The 24092-nt window shown below is 37.9% G+C and overlaps 1 protein-coding gene across 1 annotated transcript in view; it reads right to left on the bottom strand.

Annotated features, from left to right (window-relative positions):
* OSBPL3 (oxysterol binding protein like 3) overlaps positions 1–24092 on the bottom strand; it is a gene marked incomplete at both ends in the record, with an annotated part of 45256 nt that overhangs the window by 8123 nt on the left and 13041 nt on the right. Inside the window, 11 exons of the mRNA XM_080340024.1 lie at positions 1900–1963; positions 5804–5941; positions 7788–8038; positions 10974–11067; positions 11772–11906; positions 14741–14848; positions 17644–17774; positions 20249–20405; positions 21007–21099; positions 21248–21351; positions 22174–22300. Coding sequence (XP_080196150.1) covers positions 1900–1963; positions 5804–5941; positions 7788–8038; positions 10974–11067; positions 11772–11906; positions 14741–14848; positions 17644–17774; positions 20249–20405; positions 21007–21099; positions 21248–21351; positions 22174–22300 — 1402 coding nt within the window. The remainder of the gene's footprint in view (positions 1–1899; positions 1964–5803; positions 5942–7787; positions 8039–10973; positions 11068–11771; positions 11907–14740; positions 14849–17643; positions 17775–20248; positions 20406–21006; positions 21100–21247; positions 21352–22173; positions 22301–24092) is intronic.

Raw genomic sequence — 24092 nt, 5'->3', positions numbered from 1 at the left:
AAAATAAAATAAATTTGAAGCTAGATGCTGGGCCAGCCTCCTTAGTGGCAGCAATTCTGTTGTGATTCCTGTACTACACAGGTGTTGATGGTGTTGAGCCCAATTCTGTACTAGCTTCCTCTCTTCTGCAGGGGGATGGAAGAGAAAGGGCAAAGGCACAACCTGCTGAGTTTAACAGCTAAAATCTGTCATCAGACTCTGTTACATTCTCTGTTCTCATAAATGGCGAAGCTGTCCCATGGATATCAGTACATGGGAAACATCTTGGGAAGCAATGTGTAACTTGCTCATGCAAAAATTTTAGGACAGCTAAGAAAAGCGCACAGATGCTTTAATAGCTGGAACTGTCTTCTCTGAATTTCCAGTGTTGATGTGTCCACACTCCTTTGCGAAAGCAGAGTCAGCTTCATAAGTCAGGGAAAATGATTTCCAAAAGAACTGTCCCTGTCAGAACCCAGCCTGCTGGCTCACTAGAGATGATCAAGAGATTTCTTGACTTTGAAACAGCTGAACTAAGGTCAGTGTCTGGTGGAATGACAGCACTACTCTGGCAATGCTGCTGAGGAGCTAATATGGTAAATGAAAAGAGCTTTGCACACAGAAAAAACTTACCTCATTGACGAGCTACCTTTATGATTAACTTGAAGTTAATCTTTCCACGTAAGTTAATATAGCCCCACAACAAGAGGCCATAGCATTTACAAACTGCCTTTGCATTGGAAAAGAATAAAAACAACACATTGTCTAGGTCTCCCATAAGCTCAGCTAGCCACAATTAAAAACAAAACAGCCCCAACAACACTGCAGTACCCTCACTCGGTCTGCTGTGCTCATCTAGACCAAATCTTATACTCCTTCTCATTGATCAAATTCTCAGCTCTCATCTTTACAGAAGAGCTTTGCTCTCTAAATGCAAGTGTTAAAATATTTGAGCGATAACCATTGCCATGATGTGTTGAACAAATCAGTCTCACCCGTTTTTATTAAGAAAGGCTGCTCTCTAGTCTTATTTATAGTTTTCAGTGACAGAATAAATTTTCAGTCATCTCTGCTATTTGGCTGAGAAGAAAAGAACTCTTGTCCCTGTATTTGTTTACAAAGCAAAGAATTATATTGAATAATGAAATCCAGACTAATGACAGAGTTCCATTTCTGTTCAGTATGGCTTAATCCCTAATAACTATAATTAAGTCAGCAGAGTCAATCCTAACAGAATTAAAGGTTATAATATGGCTACACTGTGAATTGACAAACCTCTGGGTGAAGGATTTTAACTGAGTTAAAAGACATAGTTATATCCTGTGTACACTCCAAAAATATCTAACCACACAGGTACCGTGACTGGCTGACATCTTCACCAGCATTACAAAGCTCCAACACACTTCTTTTGAAACACAATGTTAGTAGTTGAATAGCACAAAATCTTAACATACTGTAATAATGCCAGCAGAGAAAGGTAATTATATTTATCCTTGCCGTTACGCTCGTTTTTGGAAATTATTTTCAGAACAGGTTTACAAGATTTGCCAAGGCTCAAGATTTAACTTGTAGTGTTTCAAGCTGTGTTCCAGCTTGTTTGTTTTATAAACAGATTGAGGTACAACTCTTCTTTATTAAAGAACCCCACTCCAAACTAACCTGATTTTAAAGAAATGCAGATATTTTCACATGAAAAGAAAAATCAATTAACGTTATAAGAAAAAACTTCAACATTTTTATAATGGCAGAACATTTAAGTAAGAAGTGTACAAGTAAGTATAGGCCAGCATTTCTAAAAGTCATTCTAGTACAATTTAAGCAGGGAATTTCAACTTTTCCCAATTTCTGGATATTTCATGTTAGACATACATTGAAAATATTACGAACACTGTAAAAGAAAATGATAGACTGAAGAGTTACCTTGCCAAAAAGCAAAATTCACAGATTCAGCATGGCATGCAGAAATAGGTGGATGGTGACTGACCTAATAGCAAGACATGAAAGGGGAAAAAAAAAAAGATGGACATATTAACACTTGAACAGGCATTTTAATTTGGGTTCTTCTTTTTTTTCCCTTCATTTTTCATTCATATCTGGCATTTTCAATTCCATCTACTTTCCTTTTGCAGTTGTTTCCTGAAGAGGGAGCCAGTGAGATTAATAAGGTACAGAGACCTAAGAAGCCTTCAAACAAATGGGAAGCACTTATTTTAGAAGGCCACTGAATTTGTTCCTTGAGTGAAAATCTAACTACATATGTTGTACATTGTCTCTAAGATGATAATTACATTTACCTTCAGGACCCCTTCACAGAGTAACCGAAGCTGCACTTAGAGTACACACACAAAAATTTTTAAAAAACAAAACCAACCAAACAAAACCCCACAAAGGGCCAAATTCTTCTGTACAGAAAATACCAACGAAACCCTGACTGTGATGGAGGAGACAATGATCTCTGAGGGTTCCACAGGTGGCAAAAATCAAGCCATGAAATTCCATCCAGCAACCCTTACTGCTGCAGTAGTGACACCCCGGCGTTTCTAGTGCAAAACTCTAATCCCACGCACTGTGTTTTATCAGCTTTGGGCAACAGCACATACATGAACTAGGGCAACCATCAAAACAGTGAAACAAGGACCGTGAGTAAATAAACAAATACACAATGCAGACTATTAAAAGGAAATAGTAAATAATATAGTAACTCCACAAAGTGAAGCAGCCACTCCTCCTTCACTGTAAAATCTCCCTTCTGGGCGAACACAACTAACAACTGACCAAGACCAACTCTTTGATGTGTAATGTCTGTTCTTTTGACAAAGACAACTTTATTTTCAAGTCAAATTACTATTTCCCACTAGGAATCTAATTTCTTGACCACCTACACATGGCTTATATGCAGTTTTAGGGGTTTTTTTGTCACTCATTTGGCAAATCTCTTATCAAGCATTTTCTGTGCAGGCATCCAGTTATTCACTGAACATCTTGGTGTAAAAAAAAAAGAGAGAAAATAGTACTAATTACTCTCAGCTGTGCCCTAATCCACCAGGAGCAACACACTCTCTCTCACATACTGCACCCAGATTAACCCCAGATGTCACTATAATTCATGGGTTAAACATAGCTCTCACTTAAACTGTTATAATTCCAGCCTAAGGTCATGGTGCTAAGTGGAGTTATTCTAAACTCACTCCAGTAATAGAGCAGAATGTCTTATTTTATACGTTTTGCCTATCTATGCCATGGATTGCATACTATCTGCACTAACAAGTTACCTAGAGTAAGCATCAAAATGCTTGAGCAAACAGGCAAGAAGCAACAGCTGCTGATGCAAAGATAAATATTCAATGCTCGCAAGCTACATGAAATATCTTTTCTCTTATACTGCCCTTGCTTCCTAATATTCCTCCACCCCATACTATTACAGTAACTTTACCACTCTATAAACTCACATTGCTGTTAACAGTCCAAGCCCCCTCATGTATTAAAATTCTTTAGAAAAATTAGTCTTTGTAATGATTTATCCAATATTCACTTCCTTTAATTCAGTACCAACTTCTATTCACCGCTTTGTTACTCCAGCTTGATTTTACATTGGTAACTGCAGTGCTCTGTATACATCACCTTAGAACTGAAGTAACACAATGAAGAACCAGATATATTACTCCAACTTTAAATTTTATTCTTGCTTTGTGCCTTTTTTTTTTCTCATTTTAACTCTTGCCTGTGACATCTCCTGAGACTAAGGGAAGATCATAGCACTTCTTTTTGTCAGTTCTAAAACATAATGTACAAAATGTTGTATCTTCAGAAGTGGTAAAAACACTTTTCCTAAAAGAAGCCTCTTAGACCCTTGCCCACTGCACTTTTTGTAGGTTTGTTGGGGTTTCTTTGTTATGTCTGGACAGAATGAGACAGCTTTCAATCATTCTTACTCTGCTAGGCACCAGATTATTTAAGTTTTATCTCTTTCTAACATATGTCTCAAGCTTGGCAATTCTGGTAACTTGACTGGTTTAAACTTAATAATTTTCACCCATACTTAAGTAATTATTCTCCTATTGGGGAATTATTTTCCTAAACACTCAGACCTTGGTGTGTTGTTGACATTCTTCAGCTACTAAGCTGTGGTAGCAGATGTGAAAGGCTTAGCTCACAAAGTATTTGGACAGGAAGTAGAAATATTTATGGTGCCATGGAAAATACTAGTCATTGATTGACTCACATGGGGGATATATTTCTTTAAAAAAAAGACATTAAATGGCTGAAGATACGGTATTTTTAATCACAGTATCATAGTATGTTTGGGATTGGAAGGGACCTCAGAAGATCATCTAGTCCAATCCCCCTGCCGGAGCAGGAACGCCTAGGTGAGGTTACACAGGAACATGTCCAGGTGGGTTTTGAATGTCTCCAGGGAAGGAGACTCCACAACCTCCCTGGGCAGCCTGTTCCAGTGTCTGTCACCCTCACTGAGAAGAAATTTTTTCTCAAATTTAAGTGGAACCTCTTGTGTTCCAGCTTGATCCCATTAACCCTTGTCCTATCATTGTTTGCCAACGAGAAGAGCCTGGCTCCACCCTCACGGCACTCACCCTTTATATATTTATAAACATTAATAAGGTCACCCCTCAGTCTCCTCCAAACTAAAGAGACCCAGCTCCCTCAGCCTTTCCTCATAAGGGAGGTGCTCCACTCCCTTAATCATCTTTGTTGCCCTGCGCTGGACCCTCTCCAGCAGTTCCCTGTCCTTCTGGAACTGAGGGGCCCAGAACTGGACACAATACTCCAGATGGGGTCTCACCAGGGCGGAGTAGAGGGGAAGGAGAAGTTCTCTCGATCTACTGACCACTCCCCTTCTAATACACCCCATTGGCCTTCCTGGCCACAAGGGCACAGTGCTGGCTCATGGTCATCCTGTTGTCCACCAGGACCCTCAGGTCCCTTTCCCCTACACTGCTCTCTAATACGTAATTTCCCAACCTATACTGGAACCTGGGGTTGTTCCTGCCCAGATGCAGGACTCTACACTTTCCCTTGTTAAATTTCATTAGGTTATTCCCCACCCAACTCTCCAGCCTGTCCCGGTCTCGCTGGATGGCAGCACAGCCTTCTGGTGTGTCAGCCACTCCTCCCAGCTTAGTGTCATCAGCAAACTTGCTGATAGTACACTCTATTCCCTCATCTAAATCGTTAATGAATATATTGAATAATACTGGCCCCAGTATGGACCCCTGAGGCACTCCGCTAGATACTGGCCTCCAACTAGACTCCGCACCATTGACTACCACTCTCTGGCTTCTCTCCTTAAGCCAGTTTGCAATTCACCTCACTACTCTATTGTCCAGACCACACCTCCTCAACTTAGCAACTAGGATGCTGTGGGAGACTGTGTCAAACGCTTTGCTGAAGTCAAGGTAGACCACATCCACCGCTCTGCCATCATCCATCCACCTTGTTACATTAATGATCACACACAAAAGAAAGTGACAAGAATGTGAATGCTTGTTGCAGTCATGATCAGATTTCCGCATGGGGAATCGCACTCTGCTTAAACAGGTTATCTGGTTACTGGAGAGGGCAGCTTGCCAGCCTTGGCTTCTCGAGTGTCAGCTGTTCATTGTCATGTTCCATCCCAGAGTTACTGGACTTCCCTCAAAAAACAATTTCCTTCATTTATAATTCTGCAACATCCCTTGAGTTGTGTTTGGCTCAGGCTATGTGAAGTAATTTTGTGTTTTGCTACTGATTCCAGAGGATCTCAGCCATACATTTAGAATTAAACAGCGTGTCAAGAAGCAAATCTAAGGGCTGCAGCATACAATACCTGTTCGGCAAAGAACTGGAAACCCTTATCTTCACGAATACATTCATAGGTTTCTCCAAGCACAGGATTAAATGGTTTACTTCCAGCTCGGTAGTAACTGGATGCATATGCAGAGACTGCAAATGCAGCTATATACACCTGGGAATAACATATGTGGAATTCTGATTAATTAATTTACCATAGCTATGCACAATTTTTGCTATACATTCTGGTTTAATGGGGAAAAACAAACACACACCAAGAGCCCCCCAAAACCAAAAATACCACCACAACAAAATATGTTTTTTATCCTGACATCAAATTCTGCTATTTTTCCCATCATTTGCAGACTACAAACATGCATTTTTCCTGCAAGTTAAGCACTACTTCACATATCAGAGAATTATTCAGTTTTCAGAGAGTCATTCCAGGATGGAGTTATTAGGGTCAAACACTGCAAATTTCATCAACTGAAAACAGCATTTCTGAAAACTGTTTGAAACAGCTTGGCATTCTGCAACACAGTTCAAAACAGTACCCTCAAAAATCACTATTAGATTTTGTATTATAACTGGCTTTTATAGTTGTGGTCTGTGATTCTAAGGATCTACCAACTATCCTTTTCCTAAATATGGCACAGGCAGCACTGGATGAGTTTTCACCAAGTTGCTATTATATTTCTAATGCAGTTTGAAATGAATTGCATTTTACCTGCTGTGTGCTATTACCTAATAATGAAACTGTTCCTGATTATGACTGAGACACGGGTAACCCTTCCAAATGTTTGTGGTCAACTCAAGCATAATTCCTTCTAAACCTGAGGAATTAGAATTTGGGGTTGTCTGTTCAGGTCTCTTTTGTACGATTTTTCTCCCTTTCCTCATCTTGTGAAAAAGTAGATGCTAGCAAAAATTTTGCCTCAGGATTTCTCAAAGAATACTCCATTCTGAGGTAATTTCCAGATGCTTAAGTGTGGGAAGGAGGGAAAAGGCTTGTTTTCACTCCCATATGAACAACTGCTGCTCATTTCCTTTTCGTTTTAACGTATATTCTCAATACAAAAAAAGCTCTGCACCAACTCCCCAGTTAATAGCCAGACCCTCTGTCCTGAGAACTCACACTAAATTGTCACCCTTGCAGAGTGTCAGAATGGAGCAGGAGGCTATTCAAACAGTGTCTGTTACATGACTATTTACATCCATTAATAAGCTCATTTTAATACAAGATATATTGAATTACAAAAGCTTAATTGAGTTTAAGGGACAATCTATAGCTTCCATTTAAGAGAATTTAGAGAGTTTTTAATCCTTTATTTACAAGATTACATATTAAGTAGCTTTTATGCACCTGGAAGCAGAAGAACTGAAATGCATTTTTCTCGTATTCTTTTGCCAAATGCTGAATTCAGGGTTCTGCACTGGCAGAAGATGACACCATTATTGTACTAAACATACATGAATATGGCCTAGTTTTGAGGTCCTGAACATTCTGTATCAACCCCAAAACTTCACAAAACCAGTTAATAAAACAAATGGAACTCTTTTAGTTAATATAAAGACATCATGGTAGTGTAGGGCTGGAAGATCCACCATCCTCTATGCACAAATGCATTACCAGATTAAACACCCTTAAAAAAAGACATACTGTAGCTTTCATACTCAAGAGGGAAGTACATCAATTCAACTCCCCTCCTTTTTTGCTGTAAAATGTTAATTTTACAGAGTAAGAGCTGCAAAACAGAACTAAACTACTTTGTTTAACCTTGCAGGACAGCGAGGCATTCGAGGAGAGAGACTTGCTGATAAAGCAACACAAATTATGCAGAAGAGTCAAAAATAGTAGGTATGTAAGTGTGTACAGACACACATTCAGAGAGTCTGCCTCTCTTAGCTGGGTGAAAAAAATAATGGAACAGAACATCTTCACTCCTTTGGTAGACTGTTTTTATATTTACTCTATTCTAATCATGTTGAATGTTACTAGGTACTTGGAATAAAATATTTACCATCCGTTCAAATGGGTTAGGCGTATGCGCTGCTTTATCTAGTAGTTCACTGTACTCCAGCTCCTCGCAGAGACGCTGAAGGGTGTTAAGTGGCTCATTTAATTCAACAGGCATGGCCACTTTGGAGAGATCCTTTCCTATGTTGTTTCTCAGGATATTCCACAGGCTGATGTTGCTCGTATTAGGACATGGAGCTGGTAAACATGTTCTCCGTTTAGAATTGCATCCCATTCCACTTTCAGAAATACAGTCTGAAAAGGAAGCGGTAGAACAAATCAATTCACTGTTTACTTAGTTTCATCCCCTTTGCAAACATACACTAAAATGCAACCATCTTTTCTCTGGCACAATTCATGCAAGTATTTCACTTGTGATTGAAGATAGCCTGTTATAAAAATGATAAAATTAAGAACAAGATTTTAATTTCTGTATGTTAACCGAGGTAAATGCCAGATACAAAAGATGCATTAAAAATGACCTTCCTTCCCCTTAAAAGCTATAAGAAAGGCTCAGGCTTTCCATTGAGTGTGAAAGAGTAAATATTATATTTTATTTCTAACAGAGACAGATTCCTATCTGTTAAAGTGACCTAAAACCTCCCTCCTTGACAGAGCTTCAATTAAGTTGACACTTCTCAGAAGGCAAGGAGTAACTTAGAGATCCAAGCATAATAACAAACTCCTACCTATTTTTTCCGACTTTTTAGAATATTCCTACCAGGGAAATGTACTACACCATAGATTTACATGCAGGCTTTTCCACAGTGCTCCCTATAGTGCTTAGCATTTAAAAAAAATAGAGTGATGTTAGCTTTTAGAGACTGCCATACATTAGTGAAGAAATGGCCTGTTTTAAAGGTGGAAGAAATTAAGCAACTGTGGAGCTAATGGGTTTGCTGAAGATTATAATAAAGGACTCATGTGGAGAGTCCTTGACATGAATATCTGAGGTCTGTGTTGCTATGTCAAAGCAATTGGAACAGGATAAATAGTTCTAAGTGTGCCATGAAATGATTTGTGGCATGATTAAAATAGAGCTACAAGCTTCTGCATCAGGAACTAGTCTCAAGTGATTATGTTGGCTTATCTGTACATCAGTCTCACTTCAGAGAGGTATACAGTTGCTGTTACAAGAACATACTTTATCTTTAAATGTCCTTAGAAGCACCTAGGAAGCTCCTGCCCCAGAATCAGCTGCCATTCAGATGCATTCATGTAGAGTGCGAGTCTGTCAACCCTTGTCCTCATCTGGCTTTCCTCACAGAGATTTGTCTTGGAAGAATTAAACCAGCACTGGGCAGCACCTCTTTCCTGTGAATCACTGCCCCTAAATGCAGGATTTCAAGCAGTATTTCCTCTGCTGTTCCACTGACATGAATATGATATCAGCAGAGCTTCCAACAGTGACAAAGCACAAATAACCACCAGGGCTAATTTCTCCATCACTGCCATGTATGTTAGCCTATGCCTCACATGGAGGTTTTCAAGTGTAATCAGCACCCCCAGAGTTTTGAGGAAGAAGTTTCCATCTTCCCTGCTACTCACAAACTAGAAGTCCTAATATCTCATGTGACCGAGTTGCTGTTACTCTTTCTTTTTGCATAAAAATGGCATGGGCACTACAAACCAAAAAATCTACCTGAAAAAAATATACTGTTAAGAGGTTGGCTCCTATGCTTCCATCTTGGAATAGATTATTGAAAATAAGAAGAGGCCAAAAAGAAGGATGCTCCCTTAGATACCTCAGGAATGGGGAGATATCTGGAGAGGAAGAAGGTAAATGCTAAAAATTTACCCTTGTTCAAAAGAGCTCTCTGTAATGGGATTTGGTTACATCCCTTGACAGTTTCTGATTAAAAGTAGAATACTAATTGACTGAACTACATATTCGGGGCCAGACCATTAATTGGGGTAATCTGGTGACAAAACAGATATGAGAAACAACTAAGATATTCAGATACCAAATTTTCTAGACAGCCATCTCTCCAAGAAAAGAGAAGCCCATGTAGATCTGGTTTGCAATGGCCAGCAACAATACTGAAAGAGATTTAGACATCTGACCTCCACCTAGACTCAATGACTTTCAATGCCAGACTGGACCATCACCATCATCTGGTCTGACCTTTTACATTACAGTGGCCAGAGGATTTGATAGTAAACCCACAATTCATGGTTTAGCTAATACCCCGTAGGAAAAAGGCCTCCAGTTTGCTACTAGTGGGAATGTGCAGGCTGACTGAAGCACACAGAGAGCAGGTACCAGAAGCATGTGGAGGTGTTGCTAATATGGAAGAGCTTCAGTGATGGTCTTTGTTATGAGAATATGAACAGTCAAGTTAGTACAGTTTACTAAGGTCCAGATAACAGGTAAATCAATATGTATTCTTTCCTTTCTTTCAATAAAATCTTCATTTGTAAACAGTTAGAAAATACAACAGATCTCCAGGCATTTCAAACTACCCAAGTTCATAGGAATCCACTGGTCCCTGGAGATGACCAGGAAACAGCTGCTAGTAAGAAACCATAGTTCAGCCATTTTGAAGTTAAAAATATATTGATAGAGGGGGAAGAACATCAGGATTACTGAAAGGAGTTGAAGCCAATTAGTTTGTTATGACAAATTCTTCTCCCTCTTTGTTTTTTTTGTTCTGTTTCTAATTAGCAAGACAATTAAACAAGCATTTGTGCTAACAAGGCTCTCATGATTAAAAAACACAAGAAAAAAATCCTTACAGTCATACATCAGGCCTCCCAGTGTTTTCCTTTAAACACTGAGTTCTGCTAAAAGCAACAGAATTCTTAATGTGGTTGTTAAATTGCAAACTGCAAAAAACAAGTGACAAATGGAAAACTACTTCTGGAAAAAAAAAAAAGAAGAAAGCAGCTAGGCTTTGCTACTTTGAAAAATCGTGTGACCATGAAAAGAACTGAAAAGTGGGAGCTGCACTAAAGCAGCCAAGAAAGCAGGTTTCTCTGCTGATAAAGAACTACCATCCTGCTGCAATGGTGCCTGGGCTCTGTTAATCAGATTAGCCAGAATGTGCTGTTCAAAGCCAAACTGAGGCTGTAACAGAAAACAGCAGGCTGTTTACATCTCAAAACCTGTAATATCAAATTATCTCTAGTAAGAGAAGAAAAAAAAAAATCCCCAAAAAAAGAAACAAACACAAAACAACATTGAACTTACCTAAAGTTTGTCGTTCATTCTCTATGTCATTGCTTAGGTTATCTTCTGAGACATTATCACTGATATCACTTACATATGAGTCATCATCTGATACCTGAGTGTGGGGTGAGGAAATAAGCAAGATACACCACTCGTTAAAATAACCCCATATGCACACGAAAATTGTTACTTTCCCCTGCAATTATTATTTTAATAGATTTGAACTGTTTAAGCTCTGTTTCGGTACTACGGGAAAGTACTAAGAAGTCCTAAGAAGAAACAATTGAGTTTGGGAGAGATCATCATCATTGAAAATTCGACTATTCTTTTAGTGGAGACATGCTTCGTCTTCTTGACCCCACAGCTAAGTCTTTCCTTATATCAAAGCCAAGGTTTTTATGGAGTCCAAGAAGAGGTGGCAAAATGAGTTATTAAGTTTCAAGATGCATGACATCAGCCCCAAGGTACCTACAGATACCACAAGTATGAAGATATATTTCTATAGTACAATTTCTTAAGCATGTGTATAATGACTCAAGGCAGACAGTACAATATACGGAGTATCTGCATACTAGCCACCTAATTGTCATGTGCATTAATGTGCATATAAGTGTTCTTCATAATAATTGCTACATTTTACTGTGAAGAGACAATGACAACAAATAAATATATGCAGCATATTGACTTCTAAATGTTTTGAAAATATTCATTTTCTAGCAGCCATCTGATGCGCAGTTAGCACTCAGAAAAACTGCATGTTAGATGTTAAGTGGCAAATAAGAAACTACATCAGAATGATGTCAACCTTAATGCTCAGACCTCATTTTCTGAAGAACTAGCAGACAGCAGGACTTCCTGTGCATCAAAAAATTCTGTGAGAGAGTCAGCAAGAGACAGCCTGCTTTCATTGGAGACCTGGTGAACCAGACCCCTGCTTTCTTCTCTTGAATTTTCCTGTTTAAAAGAAATAACAAGTTTTGAGAGAAGTACCACAAATAGCATTCATGCATGCAGTTCCACAGTCACATAACTTAAAGGGCTGCAAAACACTGGGAGAAGATTGCACATGCTCCCCTCCTATTTAGTAAAAGGCAGCATGTGTTTCAAAGAGGGATTTAAAACCAGAGTAAAACAGGCCAAAGAGAACAAAAAAGAAGGAAAAGAGCAATGCTTATTCAGTAAATCAGTTTTTTTTAAAAAAAAAAAAAAAAGGATGAAAAAATATTTGAGGGATTCAGCCAGATATGCACAAATGTATCATCAAAAAGCCCCCAAAAGGACAAAACTCCCATCTCTTTATATTACATCTTAGATTCACAATCCTTTCTGATCTTAGCAAATGAATTAGTCTTTTCCTCCCAAGCCTTGCTTAATGCAAAGCCTGTGATGCAGTGGCATAAAAAATTCGGAGGGGCAAAGTTGCTTCCTTTATAATAGTAATACTTTCCTAGCTCTCTGTCTTATCACTAGATAATTTTCTATGCTGTTCTTTGGGAGGTTTTCCTTCATGTCCATGCCTGAGATAGCTCTGTGATAACCAAAACCAGCACATTATCAAAGCCATATAAGTGACATTGCTTTTGCTGCTGCAGGCACATTTGACTGCCACGGACATCTCAGTAACTCATCCCACGGAAGCTCTACAGATGTTTGGCATAAGCAGAGTTCCAAAAGGTGGCCTAGCAAAAATGGGGTGACCAGTGAGACTTGGTTCATTCTGTGAATGCAGTAAAAAAAGTTGGAGAACACTGTGCACAATTGTTTTCCCTGATAACTCCACCAAGACTAAGGAAAAGGGCTGCCTGCCCCAAAGGAGTGTATTAGCTGCTCTCAAGCTTTTCTGCATGAGATGCTTTACTAACCTGTAACTGTGACTGCTCTATCATAATGTTGCTGGAATTGTAGTGTTTTACTTTGAAAACAACATAATGAACAATCTGACAAGTCTATAATCAAGCTGACAAATCTTTCAAAGCTTTTCTGCTGGTAGATTCTGTGATAGTTTGGAATGGTATTCAGTACGGGCTGATATTGGTGACATGGTAACAAACCAAACTGTTATCATACAAAAGACTTTAAAAAAAATACTTCTGATATAGCAGCAACAAAAGAGGAAACTTCAACATTGTCTGTGTGTGGGAAGACAGCTACAGGAGCTTACAAGTTAAAAAAAAAATCTTAAACATGTGAGCATTGCTACTGGGATTCTTTCCAATACTATTTTGAATCTGAGAAGGAAAGTGAGCAGGAAAGACTCATAAAAGAACAGCAGGCTTTTATATTTATCACATGAAAGTTTCAGGTTGTCTTCTTCCATGTTCCCACCCTGACATGCTAAACTACAAAATAAACTGCCCAATAGACAAACTAAGCTTTTACCTTACGCAAAGGCTTGAGGTACTAGTTCATACTGTTTCAATTTTCACAGATCTATCATAGCACCTGATGTACCATTTAGAGCAGCATTTTGTGCAGTGGCCTCGTCTTCCTCACAGCAGCACTACTCTGTCATAGTCCTCAGAAAAATCTAAAACTAAATTTCTGCAGTATAAGTGATTTCATCCTTAAGTTCCTTTCCAAACCACGCCAGAAAGAATTTGTGAATGAAACCTCTGAAGGACGTTTTGGAAGCTATTTTTGTCTCATCTGTGTGTGTGTGTATATATAGTGCATAGAACAAGTTTCAGAAATAATCCATTGTCATTGCAAGGACCTCCACTAAATACGAAAATAAAGAACTCCTGAAATTAAAACCAATACATTAATGCTTGTCTGGATAGCAGTTTAAGTGCTGTTCAAATTCTCCTGGGATTAAAAGCAAAAGACATTAGAATTATTAAATACCTTAAAAAAAACCCCAAACAAACAAATAACAACAACAAAACCCACACCAAATAATCTCAAACATATAAATAGGACCAAAGAACAGCTCTACTAAAACAGAACTGAACCAGAAGTGAATAGCCAGAACACTTAAACTGTCTTTAAAAGGAAATAATAAGTTATAAAAAACCCCCAGTATCAACATCCACTCAAGTTCTAATGAAAGATTTATCCTCCAAGCACAGCAGAAGTTTCTATACGAGTTAACATTTAGGAAAATCCATCAGAAATAACCCAGTTCTTGCTTCCCTCACTAGCACCATTAACACCCAGATCCTATATAAATACAGCAGACTCACATGCATTCTACAGCAAGCCAAAAAACTGTCTGAACATCAGCACGTCCCAAATGTCTAACTGGATATGTAGAAGACTGCTTTTCTTTGTGTGAAAACAGGGAAACAGCTGAAAGGGCTATTGTATGTCTTGCTTCTTTGATCCTTTCATGGAGATGTCTGGTAGTTGTTCTAAACCTTACAGGAGCCACAGCGGTAACCAGCGTTCTGAGCTAACAATATTTAGACAGGCAACAGAAAAAACTGCAGAACTTGAAAGTTAACAAGGGAATAAGGGGGAGAGAAACAGCAGCGCAAGGGCATCAAGGTGGCAGGTCTGTTCATGCTGAATAGGAAGCAGATGGAAGGTAGGGGAGAACATTGGGAACCAGCAGCACAAAGCAATGAAAATGTGCTCAGGAAAACTGCTCACAAGGAAAGTCTTTCAAATCACATATTTCACAATGCATCATCAGAAACGACTCATGACCACGAAAGCGGGCTCGTTTTACTAACACGACACACCATAGGGAGGACACGAAGAACAGGACAAGACGCAGCTAACGCAGCACTGTCTAGATGTGAGGGCTTGAGGAACAGACACCACTGAAAGAGGAAATCCATACCCACCTTCACCAAATCTGGACTTGATTTTGCATTAGATGCTGAATCAAGGATCATAGACTCGGCATGTATTCTGCGTAACCGGTCTTTAAGATCTGTGTTTTGTGCTATTGCCTGGAATATTTAACAAAAATATTGGGGATATAAAGTTCTCTCAACTATCTTGAATGTGGCTTTATTGCGTAAAAAGGGGTGAAGAGTATTTAAAGTGCAGCATAAAACACCACCACGTGATTTTTTTTACTGGCTCAGCAAATCATTTATTATAAATGCTTCAAACCTTGTTCCTTAGCTCTCAAAACTATTTTTGTTCGGTGTGAGAGAAAAGACACATAAATGGAGGAAAAAAGCCAAAGATGGCAGGGATATTTCAAGTTACCAGATTTTGCAAGCTGATTTAATAAGTTATAAATGAATTTTGTGCATCTTTTTTCTTTTCAAGCTTTCTTCCTTCACCCCCACCTTCAACCTAGCCTCTCTCAACATTAATTCTTACTCTTGCCACATCCCAAACCATTTGATTTTGCCATTAGCCTCATTTACAGACTGTTCCTTTTTCCTTCCACTGGCAGAGAAACACAACTTAAATTCAGACAGGTAGAACCACAATTTGTGCCCTATAAGCTTATAAGAGCAGTGATCAGAATAAAAAGCCTCTACTGCAAAGTCATGTTTGTTTCATGTTATTTTGTCCTGCTGGGTGCATCTAATGGACAGGTGTCAGATTAGATTAATAGGAAGAGAATGCAACCCTCTCTGCAATGAAAATATATCTGTAAAAAAAAAGATGGAGTTACTAACTTTGGAACAATACTAAAGACTTACTGCCCATTTTAGCGACCTGAATCAATACCAGGATGTGGAGAACCCTGCTGTTCACACATTCACTTTGTCCCACAGATGCTTCTGATTTCAACAGTAATTTTTGTTGGAAATAGTCTGGAGGGCAGGAAAGACAATAAGCTCAAAGTGGTGATGGAAGGGAGAATATAATTTCTGGCTTTACATGAGTGTGGTCTGAATTCGCCATACAGGCAAAAATCACTGCTGTGTAAAGTATTCAAGTGGACAGCACTGCATTACACTCACAACAACAAATGAGTGCAAAAAAGAATTAACACAGCTTTCCTGTAATAGTATTCTCCAATTTTTATGTTTGCTACATAGTGTTTTCTTCTTCTATTGTCTTCTCCCCCCCCCCCCCCCCCAAAATAAAAATATTGTACTTTTTCTCATTCTGTCTTTGCTTTGCTTAGACTGTGTATAGGTCAAGGATCCTGTCTTAATGAAGGAGAAGCAGAGACAGGGATGCCACGTTTGTGGTGTTTTATCCACTTTAAATCTGTTCACTTTTCTTCCCCTGCCAGGCTAACGAAAGCAAAACAGAGTTATGTTTGATTTTTTTTTGTTCTTCATGTACAGAAAACAAAGTGAAATGAACAACAACAAACACTAAGTCAAAGTCATCAACACAGGACTCTTGCAAGGAAGTCCTATAAATATGTCAAGTTTATCAGATCTGTGCTTCCATACATCTTCAGAGAAGCTTATTCCTTTCTCCTTCAGGATGCTTTGCTGTACAAGGTGAGAAACTTTCTGTTGGCATTATGGCTTTACAGATCTATAGGCTACAAAGAGCTTTCACAGGTGTTAACCTCTGCTGAAACTGCCAGGGTTCACAGATGACTTCTGGATTGGCTACAAAAAGCTTATTAAGTATCAGATAAGACCTAAAAGCATGACTTCCAAAACAACATTTAGAGGTTGAAGATGGTCAACAGAATTTCATTGCTCAGGAAAAAAAAAAATCATGCTGAGTGTTCGTGGAGTTCAGAAATCTTAAACCAGAATTTTGGATATAAAATGGTAGACAAATAAGACTGGAAAAACAAAAGTCATCTATTCAACTATCATGAGTAGAACATCTGAAAGCTAAAAACAAAGAAGTGCAAGTGAGTGAGTATCATTGCCATGCAACAGGGTTCAGCTTTCTCTAAATACACTGTAGACATTATGGCCTCTAAGGTTTTAGGCAAAGAGGTATAATGTGTGCCTAAAAAGCTATAACCATATATAGCTTTTTTAAAGCAAAAGGAAGTTTGCATACTGAAATGATTCTAAGATGACCGATATCACATTTATCAACACCAAGGAGTCTCCCTTGCCTCTGATTAGGAATTCGCAACAAACACTAAAATTTTAAGACCATGGTAAAGATGGCCCTTGTTGCTCTGAAATCAGATCACTGTTTGGTTGACATATTTCAACATGACCAAGCTGAAAGTTCTGGTCTCAATCAATTACAAAAAGCACACCAAACAAAAGCCCCTGCCTTTTTAAAGAACACAATCTTCCGTCATTTATAATAGGCCTCTGCCCTAACAGCTCCATTGCTGCTTTTAGGTGACTACAGATAATTAAGGTTGGAAGTCAATATAAACAAATTGTAGTGTCTTGGTGCAGTGTGATGAAACTCTAGGGCATTACAAGGGCCAGCTGAGTGCTTTCAGCAACTACCATCTTTATTTTATGCCAAGTCACAGTGTGAATTCTTGAGTGCTGTTTAGGAACAGGAAAGGGAAACCCGCAATCTACCAGAACTGAGCGACTGAACATTTTGAGAGAAAGTAGACTCATTGTCACAGAGCAGCCTTTTGATTCTTAACATTAAATGATACAGATTGTATGATATACCTAAATCAATCTATCAACTTCAGTGATTTCACAATACCTTTAACATTTAGGAAAGAGTCTTTGAAAAACGCTATCTATACTATCTATACTATCTATATCTATACTGCAAATAATAGCACAGAATAGTCACTAAAGAAACAGAAATTAACTACTATGAAATATAGAAGTAGTATCTGATGACAATGAAGCCTGCCAAACTTTGGCATGTCACTTACAGATGTTAAGGCATTCTTCAAGCCAACTATTTGTGCAGATGGAGAGGAAGATGCATCGTGCTCCAGCATCTGCTTCAGCTTTTCTCTCTCTGTAGATATGGTGCTGAACGCTGACCTCAAGGTGAAGTAAACTAGAACCATTTCATAAAAAGTGACAGTTAAAACCAGCTACAAATGGTATTCAGCCAATTATGTAAAACTTCAACAAAACATCATTTATGATGACAGAAACAAGAATTTAGTTTAAGAGATCCAGGGTAGGTTACTAAAAACAAGTCATATTAATCAAGGTTATAGGGTAGATTTTTTAGTAGAAGAAATGTTTATGGTGAATGCTACCGTGTTGACTATATTAGCCACAGTCAAAATTACTCCGATTATTTGTGACAGATGGCAACAAAGCTAACTAACCACATCTGCTCTTCACTTTCTTTTGTTCCCCAATTAGCTTGACTCTTCAGATGGTCATGACTCTATTCCACATTCCTTTAATAATGCCAGTGGTGGAGAAGAAGAGAGGGAAGAAAAAAAGTGAAATAGGAAAAAAAAAAAACAACAAAAAAAAATCAAAAAGCAGCTATAACACATACTGTGCCACAGCTATAGGGTTAGTAGTTTCCCCACAAGCAAGCCAACTGTGGTGTTGAGTTTTGTTATCTCTTTGGGATAAAGAAATTTCAGCTTGTTAGATGATTTAGTGACTCAAAGGGTCAGATCCTGAATGTTGTCCACATTACGCTGCTACTTCTACTCCTTCCTGAGTCAGTATCACCAGCCTGAAACATTCAAATCAGACAACAGATCATGCAATTTTAAAATTACTAGATTTTTAAAGGGGAAATGCACTTTCCTTGTTTTTTTACTTCTAAGGCGTTTAATCTTTTCTTTAACCACAAGGAACAAAAATTTATTCAAGTAATATTTGTTTATGCAGGATTTCACCATTCATATTCAATTGGAGAATTACAGGATTTCTGGAGGCCTAATTAAGCCTTGTAATACAGTCATGAGAATGGGCAATGTAAAAATCTATCCACCTACAGGGAAATAACATGAAATCTGAGCATGGATGCATGGAAAGGGCAAAGAGAAAGGAATGTCTGATACCTCTCCTCATCATCCACTCAGGGCTAACCTGAATCATCACCACTTCATTAAATAATGTAACCTAATTTACTCTTATAAGAATATCATCTTAGGTGTATTTCAACACTGCAAACCAATACCCAAGCTAATTCTCATGCTTTAACCTATTTGAGGAAATCTTTAACAGTATCGCAGGGAGTAGAGAGGAAGATGCAGCCACCATGATCTATTTTATTATCCTTTATTATCTTATGATCTATTTTATTATCTTAGCCTTTCATGTCAAAATCTTCAGTGACCTTCAATGTAATTTAATAAGTTGTATAATAGTTAAATTTTCAATAATTATTACATACTTAAGTACTAATGATACATTTTATTTAACTTGTATCAAAAGCTAAAGCAAAAGTTGTCTTTGCTACTCTTTATTGGAAGGGGTGGGGTATAAAGCAACTTTCGGGGAAAAAAAATCTTTGTACTCTTAATAAAGTGATACTGTATTAAATAGCACCAAGTCAATTGTCCCCTTGATGCATGGGTCAGTCTAACCAAAATTTCCAACACGGACATTTTAGGTAAGATGACCTTGAGTAGGCAATTTCTTTGCTCTGCTTAATAGCAAGTTTCCTGACTGCACCCCACCCCCACTTGTTTTCTTGTTTTGGAAAACATACATCAGTTTTGACTATAATTGACTTAATAAAGTTTACTACTTAGATACTTTTCTTACATAAAAGAATCAAGACACATCAGCACTAGAAGGGAAAAACAAGCAAAGAATGCTTATTGATAGCATCAATCATTTTCTTCTGCAAAAGAGGACAAAGCCAATACTCCCAAAAGTCTATAAATGCTTAAGTGCCTTCTTCACAGAGATCACTTCAACAAAAAGAATGTTTCTGGTGCGAGGATGATGGAGCAAAGGGCTGCTAATGAAAAATGATTCTGAGAAGAAACCATTTCTAGTCAAGCTGCCCCTCTGGCTGCTTTACATGATTTTACTCTTCTGTATTCACTAAAAATAGGTTACTACCATAGCAACCCTTGCATCACCAACAAATGTTGACTCCGAAACACAGTGAAGCATGCCAAATACACAAACATACATGTGCTCACATACACACATGCATGCAAAGACAAAAGAGTATAAATCTGCTGTTGTATTTATAGCAGCTGATTTTAGGATTGTTATCTTTTGGCAAAAAAATCCAACGTAAGTTTAGCACATAAAACAAAGGGTTGTCCTTTACTAGACAAAAAAAAATTAAAAAACAAAGACAAAAAACCCAAAAAACAAACCAACAGCAAACAAACAAACAAAACACAAAAAACCAACACGTTTAAGTCACTTTTTTCAAATTAGTCAAGATCTCAACATTTGCAATTCCTCAAGGGAATGACAGGAAGGGAGGGCATTTTCTGCTTTTCCTAAATATCAAACAGGAAGCATTCTCAGACTTCACATCATAATTTAAATTGTGATGATATAAAACCACCCACGAAAGACAATTTCATTTACCTTTATGTGCAATGTGAAATAAGTCCTCTTGCATTTTAGTAAATTCTGATGATGTTTCAGAGCCGTCAGAGTAATTTTTCTCCTCTACAAAATCTATTGTTGATAAGTTAGGATTGGAAGCATGCAGTCTCATAGGGGCAGAAAATACTGAAGGCACCTGTAAGGAGGATGGCCATTTGTGACGCTTTCATAAACTGTAAAGACAATTTTGTTTTATTGTATCCGCCTGGGTTACATGTTGGAGACACCAAAAATGGAAAAACTACTGACAGTTACCAAAAGGCTTGAAATGGATGACACCTGTCAAATGAAACCATAGATACAACTTTGCCCAAGATGTCACAATTGAAGATTTGGCAAAACTCCAAGAAATAAGTCATTGAGAGCTGTAGCATATCACTATACTATTTTGCCCCACTTATAAATAACTTATCACATGGTCTCTGGATGCAAATGTGTACAAAACTATCTGGAGAATTTGCAAAAATCTATATTGATGAAAAAAACCAACACGACAACACCCCAAATTGGAGACAGACTGAAAAAATGGGTAAAAATGTGGCCAGTTTCCTGAAGGTAACAGGGCAGATCCTATTGCAGGTATCAATGACAACATTTCTGTGTTTTGTCTGATCACTTAGAATGAAGTAGCACAGGACACTTCTTGGAAAGATTCATATTTCCTAAACTGGTTACACCAAGAAGTGATCAGTAACTAAGATTTAGAGAAAGATGGGAACTGAAAGGTCTTAAATTACCTGTAGCATTCCTTTAGCCTCTTTCCCAACAACCCTGGACCGCCACCTCCTGTGTGTTCTCTTTTCCTTCTTTGGGCTTTCAAAAGGTCCAACCTTTTAACAACATGCAGGACAAAAATTTTACAGATTGCCACAAAACTAGCAGAGCTAAGAAGAAATATATTGAGACTTTAGGATTTGGGGCTGTTTTTTGGAATTGCAAGGCAAAGCCTTTTTTGGTTTTGTTTTTTGAACAACAAACCTGCATAGCATTTATAGCAGGCGCTGAATACGTCCTGTGAAGAACATCCATGCTCTGTAACAGCTGGTTCATTTCCAGTAAATATGTGTGACAGTTCGAGAGGTCTGTTTTGAACAAGAGAATATTTTCAGTTGCCCTAAAGTAACAGACACACTGGAAGTTTTTTCTTTGTAGGTTAGTTTTATTTTTATTATAGCTAATATAAGCTATTCATTAGATGACTGGATGAAAAGCTTGTATCCTTCTATCTTCAAGTTCAAATTCAAAATATGACATGTATCTACATGGTGTGTATAATGATCACTATATTTTATCCTAATTGGTTGCAGAAAAGTAAGAATAATGTGATCATTACTGCAGTTTGGGACTAGTCAGAGCTCCTCGTGGTGAGGGTAACAATTCCATAGGCATCAAGACTGAATTGTATAGTTAGAGCTAAAGATGAGGCTCCTCTGTATTAGAGCTGAAACTCACTGGTGGTTAGAACCTTTTCAAATAAGTATCACATAGACATTACCAACAAGAGAAACATCTTCATGCTACTGGGGAAGTGTGAAAGCAGAAGGTGACTTTGAATTACAGTTAGTGATTTTTAAATGACTAGATTTTGTGTGCTTCCCTTTTGTGAATGCTCGGCTTAAGAAAGTTCAAAACTTACTACTGAAGGTGATGTTTGTATATAAAAGAAAATGTATAAAATATATTTCTTCCTTGAAGAGGTGCCCACAATTGATACCCCAACATCCAAAATCACTAGTCCTTTTGAAATCAAGTGATTTGCCAACTAATCGACAACCACCCCTTTGCTCCCTCAGTTTCAGACAAAACTCATAACTATAATGACTTCTTACAGTGTAGTACTCTCACTGTCAATAAAAACTAGGGGAAATATTAGCCTATTTTCAATTTCCTTCAAATATCATTACCTCTTGAACATTTTTCCATGTCTTCAGAAGACTGTAGCCAAGATGAAATCCTGGACTCATTACTCGAAAAGGAAAATGACAAGTTACCTCCAGCTGACAACGAATTCTGCTTGGTCAAGCCGCCTGCCTGTTCCAAACAAGAACAAGTGAATAAGTAACAAATGATATTTTAGTGTCGTATGTACAAATTTTGACAAACAACTCTTGAGGTCCACAGTCAGGCACAAGGACTGAAGGCATCAATAACATGGAAGAAAAAGAGTGTATGAACAAGACTAGGTGTACAGTCATTGAGCATAGCGTCAGGATATCTAACATAACTGCTGTCCGTGAACAGTGGCAATACTAAAGGAACCAAAAAAAAATGCTGAAAACTGAATTTTGAGGAAGGGCAAAATTCTGCATCAATTAAGTAAACTTTATACAATTAAAGAACCATATCTGAACAGGACCAAAGCTGGACATTCTGTTCCTCTCCATTCTCCCCAAAGAAGCCTTCAAAGTAGCTTAAATGCAACAGGCATGTATTTGTTCATGCTGTTTTCCAGTGAAGATAGCAAGACCTACTAGATGTTATTTAAAAATTTTACTCAAGGTTATGTGACTGTAGTATGTGATTTGGCTTGACAGGCCTTAATACATGTGTGACTATGCACCTCATCTGGGTAAATACCACCCTTTTACAACGTCTCAGTGATCATTTTCAAACTTATCTCATTTTCAGCAGTGCCCCTGCCAGATGCTTCAGGAGATGCTGGAAATTCTGTGTAAGAGCTCATTAGGCAGTGCAATTAAGTTTCCAGTGGGAAGAAATTTCTACTCAATACTACTGTCACTTCGTTATGGCCTATAATGCTGTCTTCTTCTCTAATGTAACTACAAATAATAGTGATTCAAATGTCTAATTAATTTTAGACCTTACAAAACCTTTCATCTTTAATAACGTCTGTGTCCAGAAGTTGCACAAATGACATGCTTTGTCAACATCTTGTTTAAAATCAGTTTTACAATGTTTCATCTAAACCAATATTACATGACTGTTTTACTAGTTATGAGAAAAGCTGACTAAGGTGTTTGGCTCTTCTCTAAAGCAAACACAAACTTTGTTACCCCTTGCTCACCTTATGTCAAAACTCAGGTAGCTTAGGTAGCACTGGTTTTAAATCTGTTCATAGGAAACATCATCTACATCTCAGTCAGTTACCATTTTCTTAGTAGGTCTTTTAAAATTTACAGTATAAGCTTCAACTTGAGTTGCAGAATAAAATAAAATGCCCTATCCATGTGATGTCATTCAGTTTGGTGTCAATTCATATAGTCAGTATGCAATAAGCACACTTTTAAAATTAATCTAGGTAGCTTAGCTGTTTTATTCATACATAAAATTGTATGAGCTCTAGTTATCTATATATGTATACTCATGTAATAACCTCAGCACCTTTAAAAGCACAAGTAAACTGAATTTAAAGATGAGCAATTGCAGTGGCACTTTGTGAACAAATCCCACATTTATCTCTTCAGAAATCTAGCTCATATAATCAGCTTTTCCAGAATTCATATACATGAAGGGCACACAAGCAGAAGGGTAGAAGGAAGCAGGCATTACCAAGAAACAGGCAAAATAGAGTTTGTGTAGCTCCAGTTAGCATAGCTTTAGTTTTGATCAGCATGGCTAAGCTTTAGAATCCAAGCATTCCACACAAACGTATGTAGGTAGATAAACCTACGTCTCAACAACAACTGAAAAAAACAAAATTAAAAAAAGTGAAAACTGACTGTGTGTTTCTAAAGGCAAATAAAATGTAATGCAAAGTTCCCTTGGTATATTTTTCTCACAATAATCTAACTGGTAGATTGATATCAAGTAACATCAAGCTAGGGCTAGTGTAAGTTGGCAAACTTCCATTTAGCTTCAGCTG

This window comes from Nesoenas mayeri (genome assembly GCF_963082525.1).
Source record: "Nesoenas mayeri genome assembly, chromosome: 2".
Taxonomy (NCBI): Eukaryota; Metazoa; Chordata; class Aves; order Columbiformes; family Columbidae; genus Nesoenas; species Nesoenas mayeri.
This window is presented reverse-complemented; position numbering and strand designations above follow the sequence as displayed.